Source organism: Struthio camelus, chromosome 11, assembly GCF_040807025.1.
Source record: "Struthio camelus isolate bStrCam1 chromosome 11, bStrCam1.hap1, whole genome shotgun sequence".
In the NCBI taxonomy this organism is placed as follows: Eukaryota; Metazoa; Chordata; class Aves; order Struthioniformes; family Struthionidae; genus Struthio; species Struthio camelus.
In genome coordinates, this window is record NC_090952.1 from 9,134,626 (window position 1) to 9,155,412 (window position 20,787).

A 20,787-nucleotide genomic window follows, 5' to 3' on the forward strand; every position below is an offset into this window, starting at 1 on the left:
CTGTAAGTTTGGTTTCTTAGAATACAATTAAAAACATTGAAGAGCATTTCTATTAATAAAAATGTAAGTAAACAAACTTTGGCATAATTACCCTCAGAATACAGAGCATGCACACTTTTGGCAGGTATGTCCACTTTGAAAATATTATGCCACAGCAAATATAGTAAGAAGTCACAGATCCTTAAAACAGGAGGCTTGCTCATTAATTTAGGTTAAAAACAGAGAGAGAAGTAACTCTATCCTGTTTTTAGACTGACCTGATTAATATACAGTTCTCTAACAGGTATAAACTCTGTCATTCACAACAGAAGTAACATTTGCAGACAGGGACAGATCCCTTTCCTTAGACCAGCTGATATAATTATCAAAAAGACAGACAACTTTTGAATCCAGTAAGACGACTGAGCCCAAGTCCAAAAGCTTGCCTAACCTCCATGCTCTCCCATACTGCAACTATTTGCTCATACAGGTTTCTCCCTACAGGGTTGGGAGCACCAGAAAGAACCAATTTCTGCTCTCCTTCCCCTACTCTTAAGGCAGGTTCAGAGACAATCTGTAGAAGCACTTGCACACAGATTTTGGCAGGTTGAGCAACCTGCCATGCAGCAGCCGCTACCACTGCACAAAGACTCAGCAAGTGGCAAATCAAAGCAGCAGCAATGCAGGTTATTCAAGTGCCTGAACTGCAGATCAGAGTTCCCAGAAACAAAGCAGGGAAGGACTCATTCCTAGCAAGCCCCAGAGGGGCTGCCAGACAGCAGAAAGAAGCTTACATAGAAACAGTCTTCATCCTTCCAGGGGGGTTAGGGCTTCCCACCTCCCCTTCTAACTGCCCAAAGGGAAAGCAGCAAGCAGGTATAGACAGAAGTCACCTTGTCCTGTCACCCTCTACTCCCCCTGAAGAGGAAGCCTTGCAGCCTGGCAGAACCTTAGACCTTTCCCTATGTGTTACCCGAGCTAGAGAAGAAAGGACAGCAAACAAGAGCCCAGCTGGGCATCTGGTTAACTTCCCCGAAACCCCAGACCTCCTCTTTTCAAAGATGAACGTGGAGAAAAGGAGCAAAGCCGAGGACTCTCCAAGACATGCAGAAGCCCTTTAAGCAGCCAGTCTGAGGGACAGTGTTAGCCCTGCACTCATAGCAGCTCATTCCCATTTTCTAAAACAAAAAAACAAAGCAAGAAAATCCCTTTCTTTACCAGAAAGTTTGTCACATCCCAGTGCTGCCAGCCTTAAATTCAATTGTAGGTAAGGAAAAGGGAATGGACAGTTCTCACCACTTCTGGAAACTCCTATTTGTCCTGTTAATCTTACAAGATAAAGAATGGGCTTAAGCGTAGTACGTTTTCCTAGATGGGATACCCAAGCAAAAATAATTGGGTCCAGCTCACCTCCCCTTCCCACGAGCATTTCAAAGCTAAAATAGAAGAGACCTGAGAAACCAACTACTTTTACTTCTATCCTAAAAAAGGCCAAGCTCCCAAACATCTCCACATCATGTTGTACAAACATGTAAGAATTCCTTAAACGGCAACTCAGGTAAAGTACTACTACCACCCATTATGCTGCCATCCAGAGGTACATCTTAAAGAGCCTTCGGGTTTAGATTTGGCAAGAATTGTATGTCTCCTGGTAGACAACGTAAGCAAAGAGCACTAAAGACAGGGTTTAAGCTACCGTATGGTCTTTTCAGCCCACTTCACCTTAAAGTCCATGAGTCAACTGAGGCCAAACACCACGTTTTACTTTCAAATAGACAACGCAGCACCTGCACAAACCTCAGCATAGCGTGTCTCTCTAATGCTCTCTAACAGTAACTTCAGTTAGCTTTTCAGTTCTGAAATCAGAGGCTTAAAGGGATAAGTTTTATACCACCTCTGTAGGCAGTCCACACCACAGTACTGGTCATTTCATTTCTAAGAGCTGAACTCTGACTCTAGCCCTTCCTAGAAGGGATTAGTTTAAGGAGCATTAGAACCTACCTAGAAAATCCAAACACCTGCTTTAATTGCATTTCCTTAATTTTCTACTCCAATATACCTACGAAAGGAGGCTTCTCGAGAATACACTGGAAATAGCTGTAATGCTATCATAAGGTAAAGTTTGAAGAAATAAAACTTACACTGAGGTCACACATTTATGCTCAGACAAAAGTCTTAGAGCACGACCACACACTACGTGAGACACATCCATAGTGTCAGAATACAATTTGAAAGAGGAAGAGTCAGTACTGCAGTTTCATTGGCTTAATTATCGTAGCATATGACAACTTAAACACTAAAAGCTTGCATCGACCCGTCCTCTGACTTTTATACAGACTATAACTGAACTCCTTAAAACAAACCATTTCTCCAATTTGCCAAGTGCTTGATTAAGCATCTTTGCCTGTCCAGTTACCTATTTCTGCAAATAACACTAACACTGAGACACAAGCACTGAGCACCTGATATTCAGTCAGTGGCAGTACACAGTAACCCACTTAGCTTTTCAGGAAGCCTCCGTTTTATTTGAACTTTACACACAAGTCTCTAATCACTACCCTCTTGAGGCTTCCTGATTTTTTCCAGATGTAAATAAAAATTGTCATATGGTACTCATTACAGGTTAATATTTACTAGTCATTTAGGACCTTTTCCAGATGACAGGTGTTAGATGTTTCCACTTTCTATAACCACGTCCAAATGTAACAAAAATCTAGATCTGTCACCCACGCTTGCAAGCCTAAGCTATGCTTGCAAGACAAGTATCACATAGTTTTAACACTACTCATTCAGGCAATCTGTTTTCAATCCTTTCCCTAGTTAAGGAAATGGAATAAAGATACTGGCTCTGGACTATTTAGCACTCTAGAACAAGTCCTATTCCTCACCTTTATCCATATAGCATGCAGCAGAGGAAGTTTCAGTCCCTGGGTCCTATTAGCGGCCACCAATCACTCGCGCACAAGGACTGCACTGCCTTATTGCATGCATGAAGTAGACCACACAAGAACACAACTCTACTTCTTCCTTCAAGGAGGGGAAGCCAAAAATAGAATAGCATTGCAGGTTAATCTAACAACTGCGCTGAGGTCTGTTTTGACTTTACTGAAAGCACTAAATTCATACCAAAGATTAAGCAAGTATGTATGTTAAAAAAATAGTGGCTGTGCACAGCGATTCCATATTGAGATATTGTCTGAAGCAGCACACACCCTCTTAACCGTCAGACAAGACCTAACCCACTCAAAGCTTGGTGGGTAACTGGGGGATTTTTTGTAGGAGGTGATTATGAACTCCATTTTCTTTCAGTTCTTGGACAAATACCACAGCTCCAAGGTTATTCTAGTTGAAACAGCTTTATCATTCCTTTATGCCTGTAGCATCAGCATATTCTATGTGCATGTTAATATCTAGAGCTAGCACTGTGGGCGGTGCTGCCTTTGTATTGCTCAATACTGATTAAAAAAAGCACTCAGGAGCCTCAGGTAATAAAAGTTGTAAAAGCACGTGGCACTGAAGAAGGCCAAGTTTGACAAGGAAGCAATAAAGATAAAGCTATTGTCCTAAGCCTGCAGGTCAAACACACTTTCTGGAGGAAAAAGACCATCAAGAGCCAGTGAGCTGCTAGCAGGTTTATTTCTTCTTATTTTATCCATATGGGTTCAGGCATCCCTAGAGCTGGTAAGAGTTTGAGATATTTAGTGGGAGTTCAGACGCCCGTTCAGGAACTTGCATGTTTAACTTCAGTAGATGAAGAGAACACCACTCTAGCCCTCACGAGTATTAGCCACCCCGGTTCATTTCCTAATGCACTGGCTATGCTTGCAATAGTTTCAGGTCTCTTTACAGCACCCGTCACTTCCAGTAGAGGACTGACGATTAAACTCCTGCACCTTGCCACCAAAAAATAAGTTTCTGGTGATACAGAAGTTCACAATAGTTTTTTCCCACAGACTGTTTTACAGGGAACAAAGGAAGAAGGGACTGGAATCCATTTATTGCCTTTAAAATGTTGGAAGACAGCTGCAGGCTACTGCTAACAGATCAGTCTACCTAGCAGGCACAAGATCTTGGCACTGAATGTTCAAACTTGATTGGAAAAAATGGATTTCATTCCCTTACACTTGGAAAATAACATCTAGAGGCTATACATTTATTATAAACATTACACTTGGATAGCACTGATCATCGCTGAACATAAAGCATGCTCTAGGAATCAAATTGCACTTGTTAAAGACTTGCTACATAAAAAAGAATCTGAACCCACGCCAAAAAACTAGCTGCAAGGACCAGAGATAAGATCTTTACAGAAAAACACTGAAAACCAACCAGTTTTTCAAATTATTAACTCCATACCAGTAGTAGGAAAGGCAAAATAAATCTGATCTGTGCCATGGAAATTGGGTTGGTGGGAGAAAGAGGGAGAGAAATGGACCTTAGAGCTTATTTCAAGCAGCCAAGTCTCCAAGCAATCATTGTAAGCAATCATTGCTTCTGTGTTTTGTCCCTATTCTCTTCCCCTAGACCACAAAAGAGAATTTTGTAGAAAGCAGCCACAAGGCAGTATGCCTCTAAAGACTTTCAGTCAGAAAACACTTCAGCAACAGTGTTACCACTGCATAAAACATGAACTAGACAGAGCTTTAGTAGAGATCCAAGTTAAAAGTGTATAACCCAAATATTCCTTTTCAAAATACTTACAGGGATCCCACTCACCTTTAAAACTTAAGAATAAAATGCCTGTTTCAAAGAACGCTCTGTGAACGCTTTTGTTTTGGGAAGCTTCTGCAGTAAAGTTTCTCCTTGCTTTCCTTCTAATAAGAGAAGAGGAGTTTAGTTACTACTATTGGTTCCTCCAACAATTTTTCTTCAGTCACTCTGTATGATGCTCAGTGGCAAGCTACCTTAACCAGGTACTTTATGTTAGATATTGTTCATTCTCTGACCATCTCCAAGTATGTCAGTAACCTGTCTTCCTTACAACGCTGCACTAAAATACTGTTAGTTTGAAAAAAGTAGGGGGAAGACAAGGAGAGAACACACATGATTCCGACACACTAACACAATCATTAAAGTGAGGAGATTCATTTGCAAGAAACAGCCCTCAGCCCAGGTCTTATTAAAACCCGAAATGCAGTTCAGTCTGAAGTTTGGCAGGAGGAAGAAACAGCCCTTGGCATTTGTACGCATTCCAAAACAAAGTCACTTACTTTCCCTTAGAGAAAGTATTCCCCAAGGCACTCGGTTTTAGGGAGTAAACCAACTCCCACAAGTGCTATTTGGAGCTGAACGTATGCCAAGAAAATAGCCTGCTGCAAGTTTCTGAAATGTGCTCTGCATCCTGCAATAACTGGTAGGTTAATTACAAGCATTCAATGTGGGTTATTTCCACCAAGTTTTAACTTCATTCCTACACTAAGCTAGGTTTAGGACAGAAGATACCACTGCAATGTCCTTTTAGTCCACAGCTACCACAAGAATAGAGAACTTTGAGGATAGTCCTGCTTTGAGCAAGAGGCCATCTAATTCAGCCTCCAGAGAGCCTTTCCAAACTTTGTTTTTCTATGATTCTACAACAAAAGGTAAGCTTGGTACTTCAACTTTTTATTTTCTTCTCTGCATTAAGAGTTAGAATATTTAGAGAGTTAAATCCAAGAGTGTTTCCTGTGCTTACTCTCTAAGCACACGAGTGGGACAGGAGCACAGAGTCACTAAAGATCTCTAGTCATGCAAAGCTGAACACCGAGTTAGTATTTAAAAGAGCTACCAAATGGTCAATATCAAATGGTCAAAATCACAGAGGCATCACAGCATGAAACATGAAACAGAAGGCTCAGTTTGAAGCCAGGAGCCAAAAGGCCAGGAAAAAAAGATTGTCCAAAGATTACAGCATTATGAATATAGGTACCAGCTTGGAAGTCTGTTTTAAGAGACAGCACTGTTGCGTTTTGAGGCAAGGAAGCAGAGCTTCTAGCACAATTATGATGCGCAAACAGTATTGTTCAAACCACTATTACATAGTTGCAACTCCAGTACAACAAAACCCGGCATGGCTGGAGAATATTTTTCCAGACTTCATTATCAGTTTGCAGTGGTTAACATTCAGAAATTAACCCACTCTCAGTATTAGCCCTCTGAACATTTTTAGCAACTGATGATGATACAGAATTTAATTCCAGGATCAGCGTTTGAAAACTTAAGTATTTGTCTCAGGTACACTCTTGACTACCAGCAGAAAGCTTAAAATATCGAGGAAGCCCTTAAAGAATCTTCTGCCAAAATCATCAACATACTCCTTTTTACCATACAAAAAGGTCACTTAAGTAGTGAAAAATGAAGTCTAGGACAACACATTCATAGTGATCCAGAACCTTATTGTTTTGAAGCAAGCATAAGCAAACACCTTTAACCAAAAAAGGCAAAGCTATTTGCATTGCTGCCATGATTTGCTGTGCTCTTCCTTCGCTTTTACCTCTGTAGTATATTCACAATTGAAAATCCCCTAATAATATCCAATATCTGTTTTAGTGCTTTAGTGGAGTATACCACTGTTCTAAAAATACACATTTTCTGAGCCTGACTAGACCTGTCAACAAGCAGTTTCTCATTCAAGCCTCAAAGGAGTTTCCTATATTCAGTTAGGATACAAAAGTCCCTTTTCAAGTGAATACCTCGGATCTAGATCAAAATGTTTTAACACTTTGCTGCTACTATTCCTTCAGAAGTCTGACAGCTTTTAAAACTGAAGTCATGCCTTCATGATGGGGAAAAAAACAAAACCTACAACTATTACCAAGGAATTTCCATAAACATTCTGGATCAGGAACTAAAAGGACACTATAAACACTTTGTGCTCAGCCAACAATCTCACAAATAACAGTTTTCATATAGATGTTTTCTGTTTGCCTGGGCAGTCTCTGAATACGGGCTTCTAGAGATTTTCATGGCACTCTTCTCCCTATTGAAAGGGCCAAGTGAATATTGGAAGTTATAAGCCAATTACTAAAACACAACACTCAAACCTTACAGCTTTTGTCATCCTATCTCTAGATTTTCTCCCAAGCATGCTTTAATATTTAATGACTATAAAGAGTTTTAAAAAAAAAATAATCAAGTAACAGTTCCGCAGAAACTTCAAGGTTGTGTCTTCAGGTCTAAATACACAGTGACTGAATAAGAAGAGGGGAGAAGTCAAATACAAGTTCTCATCTTTCAATTGATTAAAGAAGCTTTCCTCTGAATCCTTTTGCCCTTCTGAGGGTCAATCTACATGAGAATTATTCTGAGAGAGGTTAAAAAAACCACACACAAAAAAACCACCTTGTTCTGAATTAGTCTGATTAAATTGATTCATTTTGTCTGAATGACACCTACAAGTTACTTTGCCTTTCAGAAAGGCTGGCTTTCTGCTCTCATTTGACATAACAGGTTGGTTCAAGGTAAGCTGAATCAAAGAAATCATTGCCCCATAAAAAGGATTATTTTTAAAAGGCTTTTAAACTATTGACTTCATAAGCTCCTTCACCCAAATACTGTTTTGCAGTGGCACTTCTTGTCAGGAAATTAAGTGTCCTGGGAGCTGAAGGCTTGTCTAGCCTTGCCTGCAGGTCACATTAGTTTTCACTGCTTTACTTTAAGCCATTTAATTGTGGTTTTTAATAATTGCTACTTTAATTCAAGGTGGAGAAAGAGAGCACAGTTCATTGCCCAGAGTGGTCATTTTCTTCCCTCTGTCGGACACCAGCATGCACAGACAAAGGCTTGCGGCTGAAGAATCAGCACGGCTTTGAGTAGACATGCAGACTGATGCTATATAGGCTCTTATTCAAGAGCTGTCAATACATCTAATCCTTAGTGAACCAATGGCTGCCTTCATCGCAGACAAGGCAAAGCCAAGAACTGAATGCAAGTTTTTAACTGATGCTTGTTTGAACTGTTACATTTTTCTCCCAGAAGGCAGCACTTACAGAGAGGCTAGAGACCAGAAATAAAAAAATAAAATAAAATTATCTGCTCTGAAGAACATGTGTCAAGAGTTTACAGGTTATTCAGAGTGCTGGAGAAACATCTAAGGGTCTGGTATATGTATCAAAATCATCAGGCTTGATGTTCTGATTTGATTAAAAATTTAGGGAAAGGACAGGAGTACGATAGCCAGGAAAACAGCATTTAGTAGAGATGAAGTGGTCGTACATGATTTTTGTATGCAGACTCGGAACTTTTCCGTACACAAGATGGGAAATGATTACCAGAAAGCATTTAACACAAAGTTTTAAGTGCAGGACCCACAAGTCCACAGCTGAATGAAAAAAAATCATCTGGTACTGGTCTTTTTTATAGAAGATTCGTAATCCAGGACTATAGTTTTCCCCCCACACACACCCCAAGGAGAGTAAAAGTCTTTCTAGGTTAAGATACACCGAAAAGAAGAAAACTAGTCTAAGAACAGCATGAAGCATGACTATAGCATCACAGGCAAGCAAAGAAAACACCCTTTCCTTTCAGAGGCTCATAAGCAGGAAGCAAATTAACGAGGTAGGAAGAGATAGTCTTCCTAGCTTAGAGCAAAGCTGTTAATGAAATTCAGACAACAGGTTATTCTGGGCACCTCACTGAGTGGAAGCATCATTCAAAAAAAAAAAAAAAAAACAAACAGCCATCATCACTTATGTATTGGGGGAGGGGAGTAGAATCTCTGAAATTCTGACAGATGTCAAAGAAACTCAGTTATCTTATTTCTTCCTGTTCAGAGGAATCAAAATTGTACATTAATAAATTAAATACAACATATCTAGCATTACCAATACACATTTGTGTATAAAGAAACCTAATTTGTATTTGAGAAGCTACTGCAAATGAAGAGAAGCCTTTGACTTCCCAGTCAAATAGCTACCAGTTATAGATGGCACGTGGCTAATTCAGCTTATAAAATGGAAAAGGCAACACCTTAAACATCTACAAGCTTTTGCCCACTGACTCAATGCTGCCAGTGCACTAAGGTATTTGAGGGTCCTGAAAGAGTTCTTTAAATAGAAGTAGTTAGTCAAAGAGCAGCGTTGATAACCAGGCCCTGTTGCCTTTATTGCAGTACAGAATTTGGCACGTTGCTTTACTTTATCACCATGGTTGCCAAATAAAACCAAGTTTTATGTTCAGCATGCTGTTTAAGGTTCTTGTAGTTTTGTCTAGCCCACTAACTATACAAAACCACAAGTAGGCAAACTGAAAATTAAGCTAGAAAGGAAGCTCTGCAGTTCTGCTCAATTTTCTACATAAGAGTACCAAAAAAGGCACTATAACTTTTGCGGGACTTAGCAGGCACCTACAACAGCTGTTCTCAAAACACTCTGGGCTGAAGGACCTCTATCTAGCTTCTAGACTTCTCATGAACTGGTCTACAGTCTCAAACTCTTAATTGAAGTCATTTCAATATAGCTCTCCTGATCATTTGCCCCAGCTCCCAAGCTACTGTCTGTCCAGCCATCAGCAATGTCTTATCCAGACCTAGGGCAAAAGGCATGCATGGCCAAGTCAGCCCCTAAGATCTGATCTTCTGCAGCATAAGATACCCAGAATCAACAAGGTGATCTCATCTACCGTAACTGCATCTCCAAAACAGAATAGAAAATGGGAGAGAAGCAACTCTTGAAGTAAGGAAAAAAGGAAAGAGATGAAAACCTCCATTTCATAACAAAGCATTTAACACAAGCTAAGGATTTTCCACGTGGTCATTGTTCTTTTTAAAAGAAACTACATCTGCCATGTACACACCACAAACGTAACTCAGTGTTGTCTATTCTTAAGCCTCCAATTCCAAGAAGTGTCTGTATTCCCTGAGAAGTAATGCAGTATAAATGTTCTCTCTAAGCTCATATTGTGGTTTAAAAATATGATTCACAGTGATAACAGCAAAGGTCAATCCTAGCATAAGGACACTTTCACTGTATTCAAGATACTTCAGCACAAAGCCCTAACAGATGCACACAGCAACAGAAAAGACTTACAAGCCTGTTTTCAGGCAGGGAACCAGCTAGCGTGTCACTTCTGTGGTACGGAGTAAGAGGAAGAGAAGCAGAGGTTTCAGGAGAGCTGCAGTAGCAAAGCTTATCTAATATGCGCATTAGACTACAGTAAGGTAGTTTTACAGGGGTAGCTATATGCCTCAGTAATCGTTCTGTAGATAATTTAGAACTAAAAATGAAATAGCTAAGTGGTTTACCTATAGACACCTTTTACATTGCCGAGAAAGAGGGAAAAAGAGTGAAATTCAACTCTGACACCTTAATTCTCTGTAGAGATTAGGGAAAAGAAACAAATACAAATGAGACTAAACTACTTCCCTTCCTTTCCAAACGGAGAAGGAGACAAAAGGAAGGAGGAGACAAAAGAAAAATCCAACAACAAAAGTTAAAACTGCAGTAACTGTAAGAGCCTTGAAGGCTATCAAAGTCAGCTCAAATTCATGTCAGAGTCCCTTTTCTTTCTGACTCTTAAGACACGCATGCCAGATGAAATACTGCTGCTATTACCACTTAAAGTTTATTTTCCTTTTGTTACATCACATCACAGTAATACACATGCACTGCATATAAGACACTTTCCCTCTATAAAAGGAAAATTATATTTAGCTATTTGAAAGTATAACATAGACTGTCAAAAGACAGTCAAAAGTATGAACCTTCCATTCACATCTTAACTATGCAATTGATTAATGCTTGGCCAAAGAACATTCTCTCAGACAGCAAATTTGAGACCTTACACTCACATAATTTTAGATTCATAGGATAATTTAGGTTGGAAGGACCTCGGGATGTCATTTAGTTCAACCTGCTGCTCAAAGCAGAGTGACAGAGATGCAGAGTTTCATACCTGCAAGTAACATAACATCAAAAGTCTTCCAAGTAGACTAAAGATATGTCTAGTAATACATTATAGGAGTCATGTCTTCTAGAGGGAGAGAAACTAGAGTATCAACAAGTCTAAGCTCAAGTGTAACACTTCAATAGTAATATAACTTGCAATTATGTAATTGCCATGTATGAGGCTTCACTCCCTCAGCTTTCAGTTTTTGCATCTCCTTCGTAACTACTTCTCCATGAAAGATTCAAGGTGTGAAAGAAAGATTAATATTGTAAAGCAATTTATTTTACAAGCATTCAATTTTTTATAGTAGGATTGTTTCCTCTTCAACTCAGTTAAGTTCCTCTCCATATACCATACACTTAGCAATTATATAACCAGGACTAAGCACATTTCATTCTTGAAGAGCCGTGCTGTATTACTGATACTTAATAAGGTTTAATTGCATAGCTAGTCACACACAGGAAGGTAAAGCCACACAACATTGCTTAAGGATCCTTAAAACCATACCAGCAGTATCCCTCTTGAACATGTTTTAGTGTAGGTGTTCTGTGTTGTAGACTATCTCCTCTTAACAGATGTAAAGTCAACACTGACTAGCCAAACACCAAATATAGCAAGAACTTAGAAGGACTCCAAGTAGTTTTAGACATTACTGATTCCATACAGCCTTATAAAATAGTTAAGGGGAGGGCAAGGGAAAGTTGAAGCAATTTAACTGGTATTATTACTACTAGTGGAGGCTGCTTTCCATTCAGTATGTTCACGTCATACTACTTCTGGAACATATAAGTAAGCCTTATCTAGATAGATTACTGTGTGGAGATATTTAGTGGAGAGTTTACACAATTGACAAGATCAGAGAAGGAAGAATTAACCTAAGTGAATGGAAGGTCAGAGCACACAATACATTCATCTTCACCGTATGTGCAGAAGAGATATCTTACTGGACTTTGCCCCAGCCAGAAATGGGCATATTAGAGTTGTAGAGATTCTTCTATATTGCAAAACAATTGAAATAGTAAGAAAATCCTAGCATGTTCTAGTAAAGGCAACAGAAATGCTAATGGCATTTCAGCAAGTTTCTGCTATCAATAAGCAATAAACAAATCATTATGAAAGTTTATATAGTGATTTACATTTTTAAGATTATCTGAGAACATATAATAAACAAGTTACTTCCTTTATATATTATGTGTTAAGTAACCAAGTAACTTTGTCCTAAAAAAAAAAAAGTTTCCTTTGCCACTTAAAAAAAACGTTTGGCTTAGATGATCACTTTCAGTGAGTAGATTATACGATATGTCAGTAGAAATGGCTAGGTCTTGATTTTTCTGGTTATGCATGAATTAATCTGGGAGAACAGAATAAATTTATATAACAGTTCCTTATTATTTCACACGCATAGCTGCGGAAGAGCTCTGTTACGGTCCAAATAGCTTATCTGCATATTATATTGACTAACATTCAGGATTTTTTGATTTATTTGCATTTTAGTATGTGCCAAAATACATCTTGAGATACAGCTTTTACTGTACACCTTTAACCAAGAGCCATGAAAGTTCAAAAAACAGAACATAAGCTGACACTGAATTCTAGCTTGAGCCTTGATGTTATGAAACAGTCTTGTGCATGGCTAATCATGACATATCCATGGAATTTCAGGATGAAACACTGTTCTGAATTCTAAAGGCCAGCATCCATTTCTTCCTGCTTTTATAGACCTAACTTTCGTAACTAGAAAGAACAACACTCAACTATGAAATGGGGAAATAACAATAGCTACTCTTATGACAAAGTGTTTGGGAGAAAAGAGAAACCAAGACAGATGGCCATCATCCACAAAATAACCATATTAATCAAGTACAGTGTAAATAAAGACATGGTGTATATACATGGTAACCTCTGAAAGGGAAAAATCCCTACTAAACTTAGTGACCCTTCATAAACAAGGCATTACTTTTTAAACATAAATGATACAAGTCTTGCTAGCTAGCCTGCCTTACCATCTTCTGAACAGTGTTTTCATCCCTACACTTTGGGTCAAACTGAAGTTCTAACGGAAGGCAAAGAAAAAAGACACTGCAGAAATTAACCCAGCTTATTTTCAGTAACAACTTTTGTGCCAACACAGCTTATTTATACACTCTAAAGATTTATGCCTCCAAGATGAGCGAGAATTTTTTCAATACAAACCAACAGATCTTCATTAACTTCAGCTGGTTTTCACAGATGAGTCCAACTCAAGAATCTAGTTTATCTGTACTCTTTAATCAAACAGATTTCACAGTCACAACTCACCATCACTTTTTTAGAACACAGTATAAGTGTAGCCCCGCTAGGGGGGAAAAAAAGATATCTTGACTTACATGCATATATGTAGGTATATATAAATGACACACAAGATATTTATGCAATAACATCATCCTTTCACACACATATTAAGCACTCAAGCTAACTGACGGAAGCGTACAACAAATAAGCACTTTTCTTACAATTTAATCTGGAAGGACTTTGCGCACAGATCACACCTCCTACCTCCTTCCAGCTCACTCATTCTCCCACTCTAGAGAAAGCCTGTTTTCAGATTCCCAGCTATTCTTCCCCTACTCTGCAACAGATATAACGCTTCACTGTACATCAATGATGAGTCTGCACAAGAGGGTGAATAATATCACCCGTACCCTACTCACCAAATTCACCTTAGGGATTACGGGCTATGGAAAACTAGCAATAAAACCTGAACAACTGAAATCATCCCTACTTTAAGTAAGATGTCTTGGTGAGTATTCTTCAGACTAGTCATGAGTTCTTCCCCAAATGTCCAAATGGCCAGATAACTCAACTATATCCAGTCACCTCGTAACTGATCACATAGCAACGCACGGCCCCAAAACAAAGTTTACAGAAGAGCCAGCATCTATCTGACAAACTGCCGTGATATAAATCCTATCCTTTCTGATGGTCAGAGAGGAAGGGGAAAAAAAAAAAAAAAAAAGCTGAGCCTCAATGCAATGGTAAGTAGTGATATTTAGAATTAGCATCATGAGAGCCTCGAGGACATCAGAATACCACAGTGTTGAGAAACCATTAGACCCTTCTGACAAGGCGTCATTGGGACTACTGTAGTTGAGGAGCAGAGGTCTCTCTTCCCATCGCTAGCCCCTTGGTCTTGAGTTAGTCTCACCTCACTGTGGGGCAGAGCACATACCAGGGACTCACCCCAAAAGAGAGGCTGCAGCACAGGATAGTGCCGAGATCCAGGAACTCTGCCACCATCTCCACCATTTTCTTTTCTCTTTCCAACCCATTTCTCTCCTACTCTCAAGGCCCAGGACTGTCTGCATAGGCCCAGCCCAGCCCCCTTCCAGGGCCCCACAGATCCCCACTGATCACATATATACCCAACTCCACTCTGGCACTTCCTGGGGGAAGAAGCCAAATTTACGCAGATGTATCCATTTATCTTAAACCCCCATCTGCTAAAACAGCAAAGTCCTATAGGTGGCACTGACCCTTCTTCGGGCATGAAGAGAAGGAGAGAAAGGTTACAGGAGGTGACCAGGGGTCAGGCAACACTTAACAGAGCAGCAGAACTAGTACTGGGGACAACACAAAAACAAGCTGTTGTCCAAATCCATCACCAGTGTGATGGCACATTAGTATCACTTACATTTGGGTACACACCTGGGCATGGGGAAGAGGAGGAGCAGAAAAGGAGAGTGTTATGGCTGGTCTTTGCCTCTTGGAAGGGCAGATGAAAGGTGTACAGAAATTTCACTGTAAAGGAACGTACTTCAAAGGGGAGTTTAAGACAAGTAAGGTTTTTGTCAGCTCTGACTACAAGGGTGGTTGTGGAAGGGGAAACGCATTCCACACCTACTACTACAACACATTATGATCAGTTTTCAGCCAGAGGATAACCCTAAGCAACAGAAGTATGGCTTCCTCTCAACATACTCTTAAAAAAAATAATTATCCTCCAGAGGAAGGGATTGTGGAAAAAAACAAACAAAAAAAACAAAAAAACCCGCAGAAGGTAAGCAGCCCCACCGCTTGCAAACAGCTCAGGGTAACTCGGCAGAGCCCGCGAGCAGGAGCCCCGCGCTCAGATCATCCTTCCCGGCCTCGAGGCCCAACCACCCCCGGCGGAGCGGCGATAACGCCCCTTCCCCGAGGCGACGCGCCAAGCCCGCCGCCGCCGCCGCATCTCCCCCCTCACCGCGCCCCGCCGGGGCTGCGCGCCGCCCGCCACGCCCGGCTCCCGCCGCAGGTGAGGCCGAACGAGCCGGCTCGCTGCCGCCGAGCACGAGGGCGCCGCGGGCAGCCGGGCCGGGCCGGGCCGAGCCGGCGCCGCCCGCGCAGGGCCCCGCGCGGCGGGGGCGGCCCAGGGGGCCGCGGCACCTGCGCGAGGGGCCCGCCCGCCTCGGCGGCTCGCGAGCCCCCGCCCGCCCCTGAGGAGAACAAGGAGGCGCCCCGCACTCACCGCCGCCGCCGCCGCCTCCTCCTGCCCCCAGCAGCCCAGCAGCAGCACCAGGCAGCCGGCGGCCAGGCTGCGGCTGCGGCCCCGCCGCGGCACCATCCTGCCGGCTCAAGCGCTCCGGAGCCGGCCCTGCGGCGCGGGCATAGCCCGGCGGGGCAGCGCGGCTCCCTCCCGGCGGCTCCCGCCGGCCGCCCCGACGCCAGCGCCCGCCCCTCTGCTGCGCTCGCCCGCTTCGCCCGGCTCAAGTCCTCCCGGGACTACTTGCCCCGCGGTATTCATCCGCACCGCGGGCGGGCGGGCGGGCGGGCAGCCGCCGCGCAGCGTGTGCGCGTGTGGGGAAGGGGCGCCCCCGCCGCCCGGCTCCGAGGGGCCGGACTCCCTGCTGCCGCCGCCGCCGGCACCACCCTCCCCCCCCCCGCGGGCGTCGGGGTTTTGTGGGCTCGAAGGGCGGGCGCCTGCCTCTCCCCGCCCCGCACCTCCACCGCGAGGGCAGCCGCCGGACCCCGGACTATTTTCTGCGGCGGAGGCATTGCGGCGTGCGCGGCCGGTGCTGAGGCTCACCTCACCTCAGGAGGGGCGGGCGGGCGACAGCAGCCCGGCCCGCTTTGGTCGGCTCGGCTCGGCTCAGGTGCGTGCGATGCCTCGGCCAAGTCTGCGCAAAGTTGCTGCCCGGGCTCGCTTGGGCGCGGCACGCACCGAGGTCGGGGGCCGCGGCAGAGGGCGGGCGGGCCCGCCGCCACCGGCGGTGCCCGGCCACGAGCGGCGGGGGGAGGCCGCCGGCCTCTCGCTTGACCTGCGAGTGACGGTAGCGGCGGGGCCTGCCCTGCCCTTCCCCCGGCAGCGCGTAACCGGGCTGTGTCCTCTCCGCTTCCCTGCAGGCTACGAGCAGCAATGGGCGGCGGGGCCCGCGGCGCGGCGGCGGCGAGGCGCGCCCGGCCCGGCCCGACCCGGCCCCCGGCCCGCCGTGACCCCGTGCCTTTGCCTCCCTGCAGGGTGCTGGTGCTGGTGCTCCTCTGCCTGGGCGCGGAGCTGGCGAGCGCGGTAAGTGTGCGCGTCCCGGCCGCGCCTGTGCCTCGCCCGGCGGCGACGCGCCCCGTCGGACCTGCCGGGGCTCGGGGCATCCTTCAGCCCCGGAACAAACGCGCAAAACCCCAGGAAGTCGCGTGGGTTTGTTCGCCGCCGAGCACCGCTGCTCGGTGGTGCCTCGGTGCGTTTCGTCTACTCTACTTGGGCTACTTTCTGCAAAAGCAAGCTGGGGTGAAAGGCAATTTGTGTCGAGGGCATGAGCTTTCCAGTGCTCAGAAGATGGTCAATACCTCTACATTCAGCTGTCTGCCTCTCCTTCTGCTTTAGTCTCGTTTCAAACCTTTCCGTTACAAGCTGACTCTTTAGATTCTTGCTCACAAGGGATCCAACCCAGGACACCTCATAACTAAGTATAAGCGATGTGAGAAATTAAAGGATTAGCTGTTAAGTGTAGTACCAAGGCTCACGACTATGAAGTGGTAAATGTGTTTTAAATTCCAGGCTGGCGTACAGAAGTGATGACTTTATGATCTGTCAACCTGATAATTTTATGACATAAACACAGATTTTCTTTTGCTGTTCCGAATTAGCGTTTGAACAGAGTAGGAAGGGATTTAGGGCTTTTTGCATGTTAATAAGTTTCATATATTTTCTTACTGTTGATGGAGTTTTTCTTCAACTAGAATATTGAAGTTGTTAGCCTGCTCAACAGTTGCGAATGAAAGAGTCCTTCTAAAAATCTGTAGTGTAAATTAAGTACCCAAGTGGTGCACTGTCAGCTGCTCAAAATAATCTCTTTGTTATGTTTTGATATAAAGTAAGATTACACAATACTGCATAATCTACGTAGTTCTGATTTTACAGCACATGTGCTGTAATGAATTTGTGGAAGCAGTCAGTATAATATACTTAAACATGTTAATTTTAATTCAAATTCTCACTAGCTTTTAACAAAACAGTTCAAAACATGAGTTCTTGATTCTTAAACTAATGTTTTCCTGCAGTTTTTGCTACTATTTAGATTAATATCTTATCTTCAAGGAATTAGAAGATAAAATGTGCCCTTGGGAAGAAATCTTTTGAAAAGATGTCAATAGAATAGGAATTTATACTTTTCCTAAATACAAAAGGCTTGAATATGCCTTGCACTTTCTATTATCAATGAATTACACTAGTAGAATTTCATCATCCTGATCAGATGGTAGTTGCAAACTTTAATCTTCTTGAAGATTAAAAGATTAGACAACGTGCAAAGCTGTGAGAGTTTCTTTTCTTTTTCTTTTTTTAGTTAAAAAAGCTAACTGTTCTTCCGAGTGTTCCGTATGCAGTGGAATTTATGAGGAAATGACTCTTATACAGAACATACTTTCAAGGCTTTCTGAAACATGTGACAAGACACGTTTTGTAGTCATTAGTGTAAATCCATGCAGTATGCCAGTGAAATTTTTCGTGATTGATGCAGTTGTCACTGACAGCAAATTTTTAATTTTTCATTCCAGTTTTACTTTATGCCTATTGGAAAGAACATCAGTTAAGGAGTCAGAGTTTTGACAGTTTCTTGACATGTGCGTACAGGGACTTTGCCACCTGAAGTCTAATAGAATGAATAAGATTAGTATCTCCATGTCATTCTTAAGTTCCCCTGCCAGTTTTCTTCAGTGTTAAAAAACAAAACAAAATCATTGTTGCTCTGTGAATGGTCTGCAAGTATGAAAGCAAATCAGAAGTAAGTCCTTAAAATACTTTGAAATTTTGGTACTTAATGTGATTAAGCAGTTAATTTAAGCAGTTAATTTAATTATTCATATTAAAAATGCTGTTAAACACGGTCAGCGAGAAAATGAGACGATGTTTCGTCTTTTCAGATACAGTAGTAGGTAAATGACTTTCATGTGATGATATCACTGAATTTTAAAAAACATCTAACACTTTCTAGCATGAAGTAAGCTATTAATAAAAAGTACTAGTGACTGAAAATATTTTTGTAGAAAGCAGAGCCTTTTTTCAGAAATAGCAGATCCTCTGTAAGATTTCAGAATAGTCCACTGCTACATAGTTTCAAATGACTGAGCATAGTGACTACTCTGTTACTAAAACGAGATTAAAACTTTAGCTTAATAAGGAATAATAACTTCTTAAGCACTTCTTGCTGAAGACAATATGGCTTATAACTTAGTTCATCTGTTCCTTTCAATAAATCTGATTTCAATAAATTATCTGTTGTAAAAGAAACTTTCTAAAATATAGTATCAAATTGTTGAGCAGAAAGTCTTCAGGAATATTATCATGAACGTGGCTAGTAGGCAGTGGCTGATATGTCAGGCCAATATCTTGAATAAAGTTGTACCGAGGATGATTTGACTCAGAGGCCTCAATTCTATACTATAGTCATTCATCCTGCTGTAAGAATAGGCTTTAAAAATGTATAAAATTTAATTTCTCAGCTCACATTTATTTTTCCTAGGTATAAATGAGGATATGTTTTGAATGGCAGTACAAAATTAGGCCTATAATACAATCCAAATTTTCTTGAATCAAATGCTGAAAGCATAGATGACTTGTTGTTTATATAGCTGAATTCCCTTCCTTTCAAATCGATGGGAATTCAGGCTGGTGGGAGAAAAATATGAATGATTCTGTATAGTCACCTGTAGTACTCTTATGGTTTAGCAGGTTGCACAAAAGGACAATTTTAACAACCTAGGAAGAGGAGATGCGTGGGGCTACTTCGTGTTTGTTTTACAAAGAGACAGTTACCTCCTTTTTAGGTCAATCACTGGGGTTTACATGAATCACATCTTAGAGCAGCATTCTCATCAGTTTTTGTGGCATTCAGGGTGTTTGTTATAGCCATGAAAGACGCCTCGTGGATAATGCTTTAGAAAGAATTTACTCTTTTTACTAAGCAAGTGCAGAAAAGGTCGTATTAGTGTCCTGGATTACTAAAGGCAATTGGAAAACTGAAGCCTGTGTTCCTCAGCCTTCACTGGGTTGAGACAGTGATGCTGACCAACGTTATTCTTTGTCCTTGGTCGGTCACAGTTTACTTAATTCCTGTGGCTGACACTGGTGAATCTGGCCCATGGGTTGGTGCATGTTGTCCCACGTATATATGACATGCAGACTCTTTCTTCTACCTTCAGTGGCAGTTTTTGGGACTATCCCTTTCCATCTAGAAAGGCAGTGACGTAGGATCCCTTGTCTTGGCAGGACTGGATATACTCAGGGGATACTGGTAAGACTGAAGGGCTGAGTTATGGCTCTGAACTACTTTTCTGCCACATGTAAAGTATTTGCTTCATTTGAGAGTGGATAAAGTAAAGCTGTAAGTGTTGGCATCCGTACCCATCTGGGAATTATGGAGCAGTTTCCCTTAGAGCTGTCATCTGAAGTGACTCCGTAAGCTATGCCTGGTCCATGTTTTCAGTATTTTAGGTTATTATCAGTAATTTGCGTTAATCACATATTAGGAATGTCAGTACAAGATGCTGTGCAAGCATAAAACAGAAAGCTAGTACCATCTCGAAGACATTCAAAGTTGCACTGTAAGACAAATGACAAAATTTGTTCCAGAGCTAGAGGGAGTATGAAAAAATGTTGGAATAGTACTAGAGTGGTAGGTGTTTGCTTCATCTGATCACTACTCAGGGCAGTGCTGAGGCTTTTTCAGGCATCCAGGTGAAATGAAGTTTTTAAAAGAAGGACTTTTAAGAGGATAATCGGAGTTTTCCTGATGTTTCTGGGATATCTTTTCATAAACATGAGGTGGGGCATGAGATAAAAATGGTCACAAAGGCTAGAAAGGCTCTGTGTCTCTTCACAGAACTCTTGGAGGAGTTGCATCTTATCATAGTCCTAGCAGTGCAAGTTATTTCTGTGTCTTTCTGTGCCCATTTGGAAGCATACCTGACATACAGGTGGGATGGCAAGTCGTTATTTATGTCCTTTCTGTCATTATTCAACTGGCTGAGCATATCTGGAAAAAGTGCCAGTCTTGATGTAATACCGTAAGGAACTACTGTGATATAGACTGATTTTCTGACAGGTTCTTGTGGAACAGCTGAGCTTTCAGTTAGGGTTCACTCAGCTTTTATTTTATGAATCTGGAGTCCATGTATCATTACCACTCTTCCAAATCTTTTTTTGGCTAGGAAATGTGCAGATTAACTAGACATATCGTTTTTTTTGTAGTGCTTAAGATCTCATTCAGCAGAACATCTAGCACACGCAGAATTATCCAAGGAAAGGAATTAACAACTACCAGCCAAAATCAGTTCTGAGCAGCCTGCTCTCTTTTGAGTAACTTAACTCTGCTGGCTTATGGCAAGTCAGCCCAAGCGATCTTCCTTCTTTCTTTTCTTACTATACCCTGTGTTTTCTGTCTGATTCTTTAACGTTGCTATCAATGTGTCATAATGTCTCTTCGTTTAATATGTACT

The 20,787-nt window shown here is 42.2% G+C and overlaps 2 protein-coding genes across 3 annotated transcripts in view; one reads left to right on the top strand and one right to left on the bottom strand.

Annotated features, from left to right (window-relative positions):
- Positions 1–15,557, bottom strand: part of COL4A5 (collagen type IV alpha 5 chain) — an 87,202-nt gene extending 71,645 nt beyond the window's left edge. Inside the window, exon 1 of one of the 2 annotated variants that reach the window (XM_068957492.1) lies at positions 15,326–15,557. In XM_068957492.1, coding sequence (XP_068813593.1) covers positions 15,326–15,421 — 96 coding nt within the window. In that variant the 5' untranslated portion in view covers positions 15,422–15,557. The remainder of the gene's footprint in view (positions 1–15,325) is intronic. The other variant, XM_068957493.1, reaches the window with a different exon arrangement.
- A 656-nt stretch (positions 15,558–16,213) lies between these two features.
- The window catches only part of COL4A6 (collagen type IV alpha 6 chain), a 145,429-nt gene continuing 140,855 nt past the window's right edge, over positions 16,214–20,787 (top strand). Inside the window, exon 1 of the mRNA XM_068957534.1 lies at positions 16,214–16,363. Coding sequence (XP_068813635.1) covers positions 16,214–16,363 — 150 coding nt within the window. The remainder of the gene's footprint in view (positions 16,364–20,787) is intronic.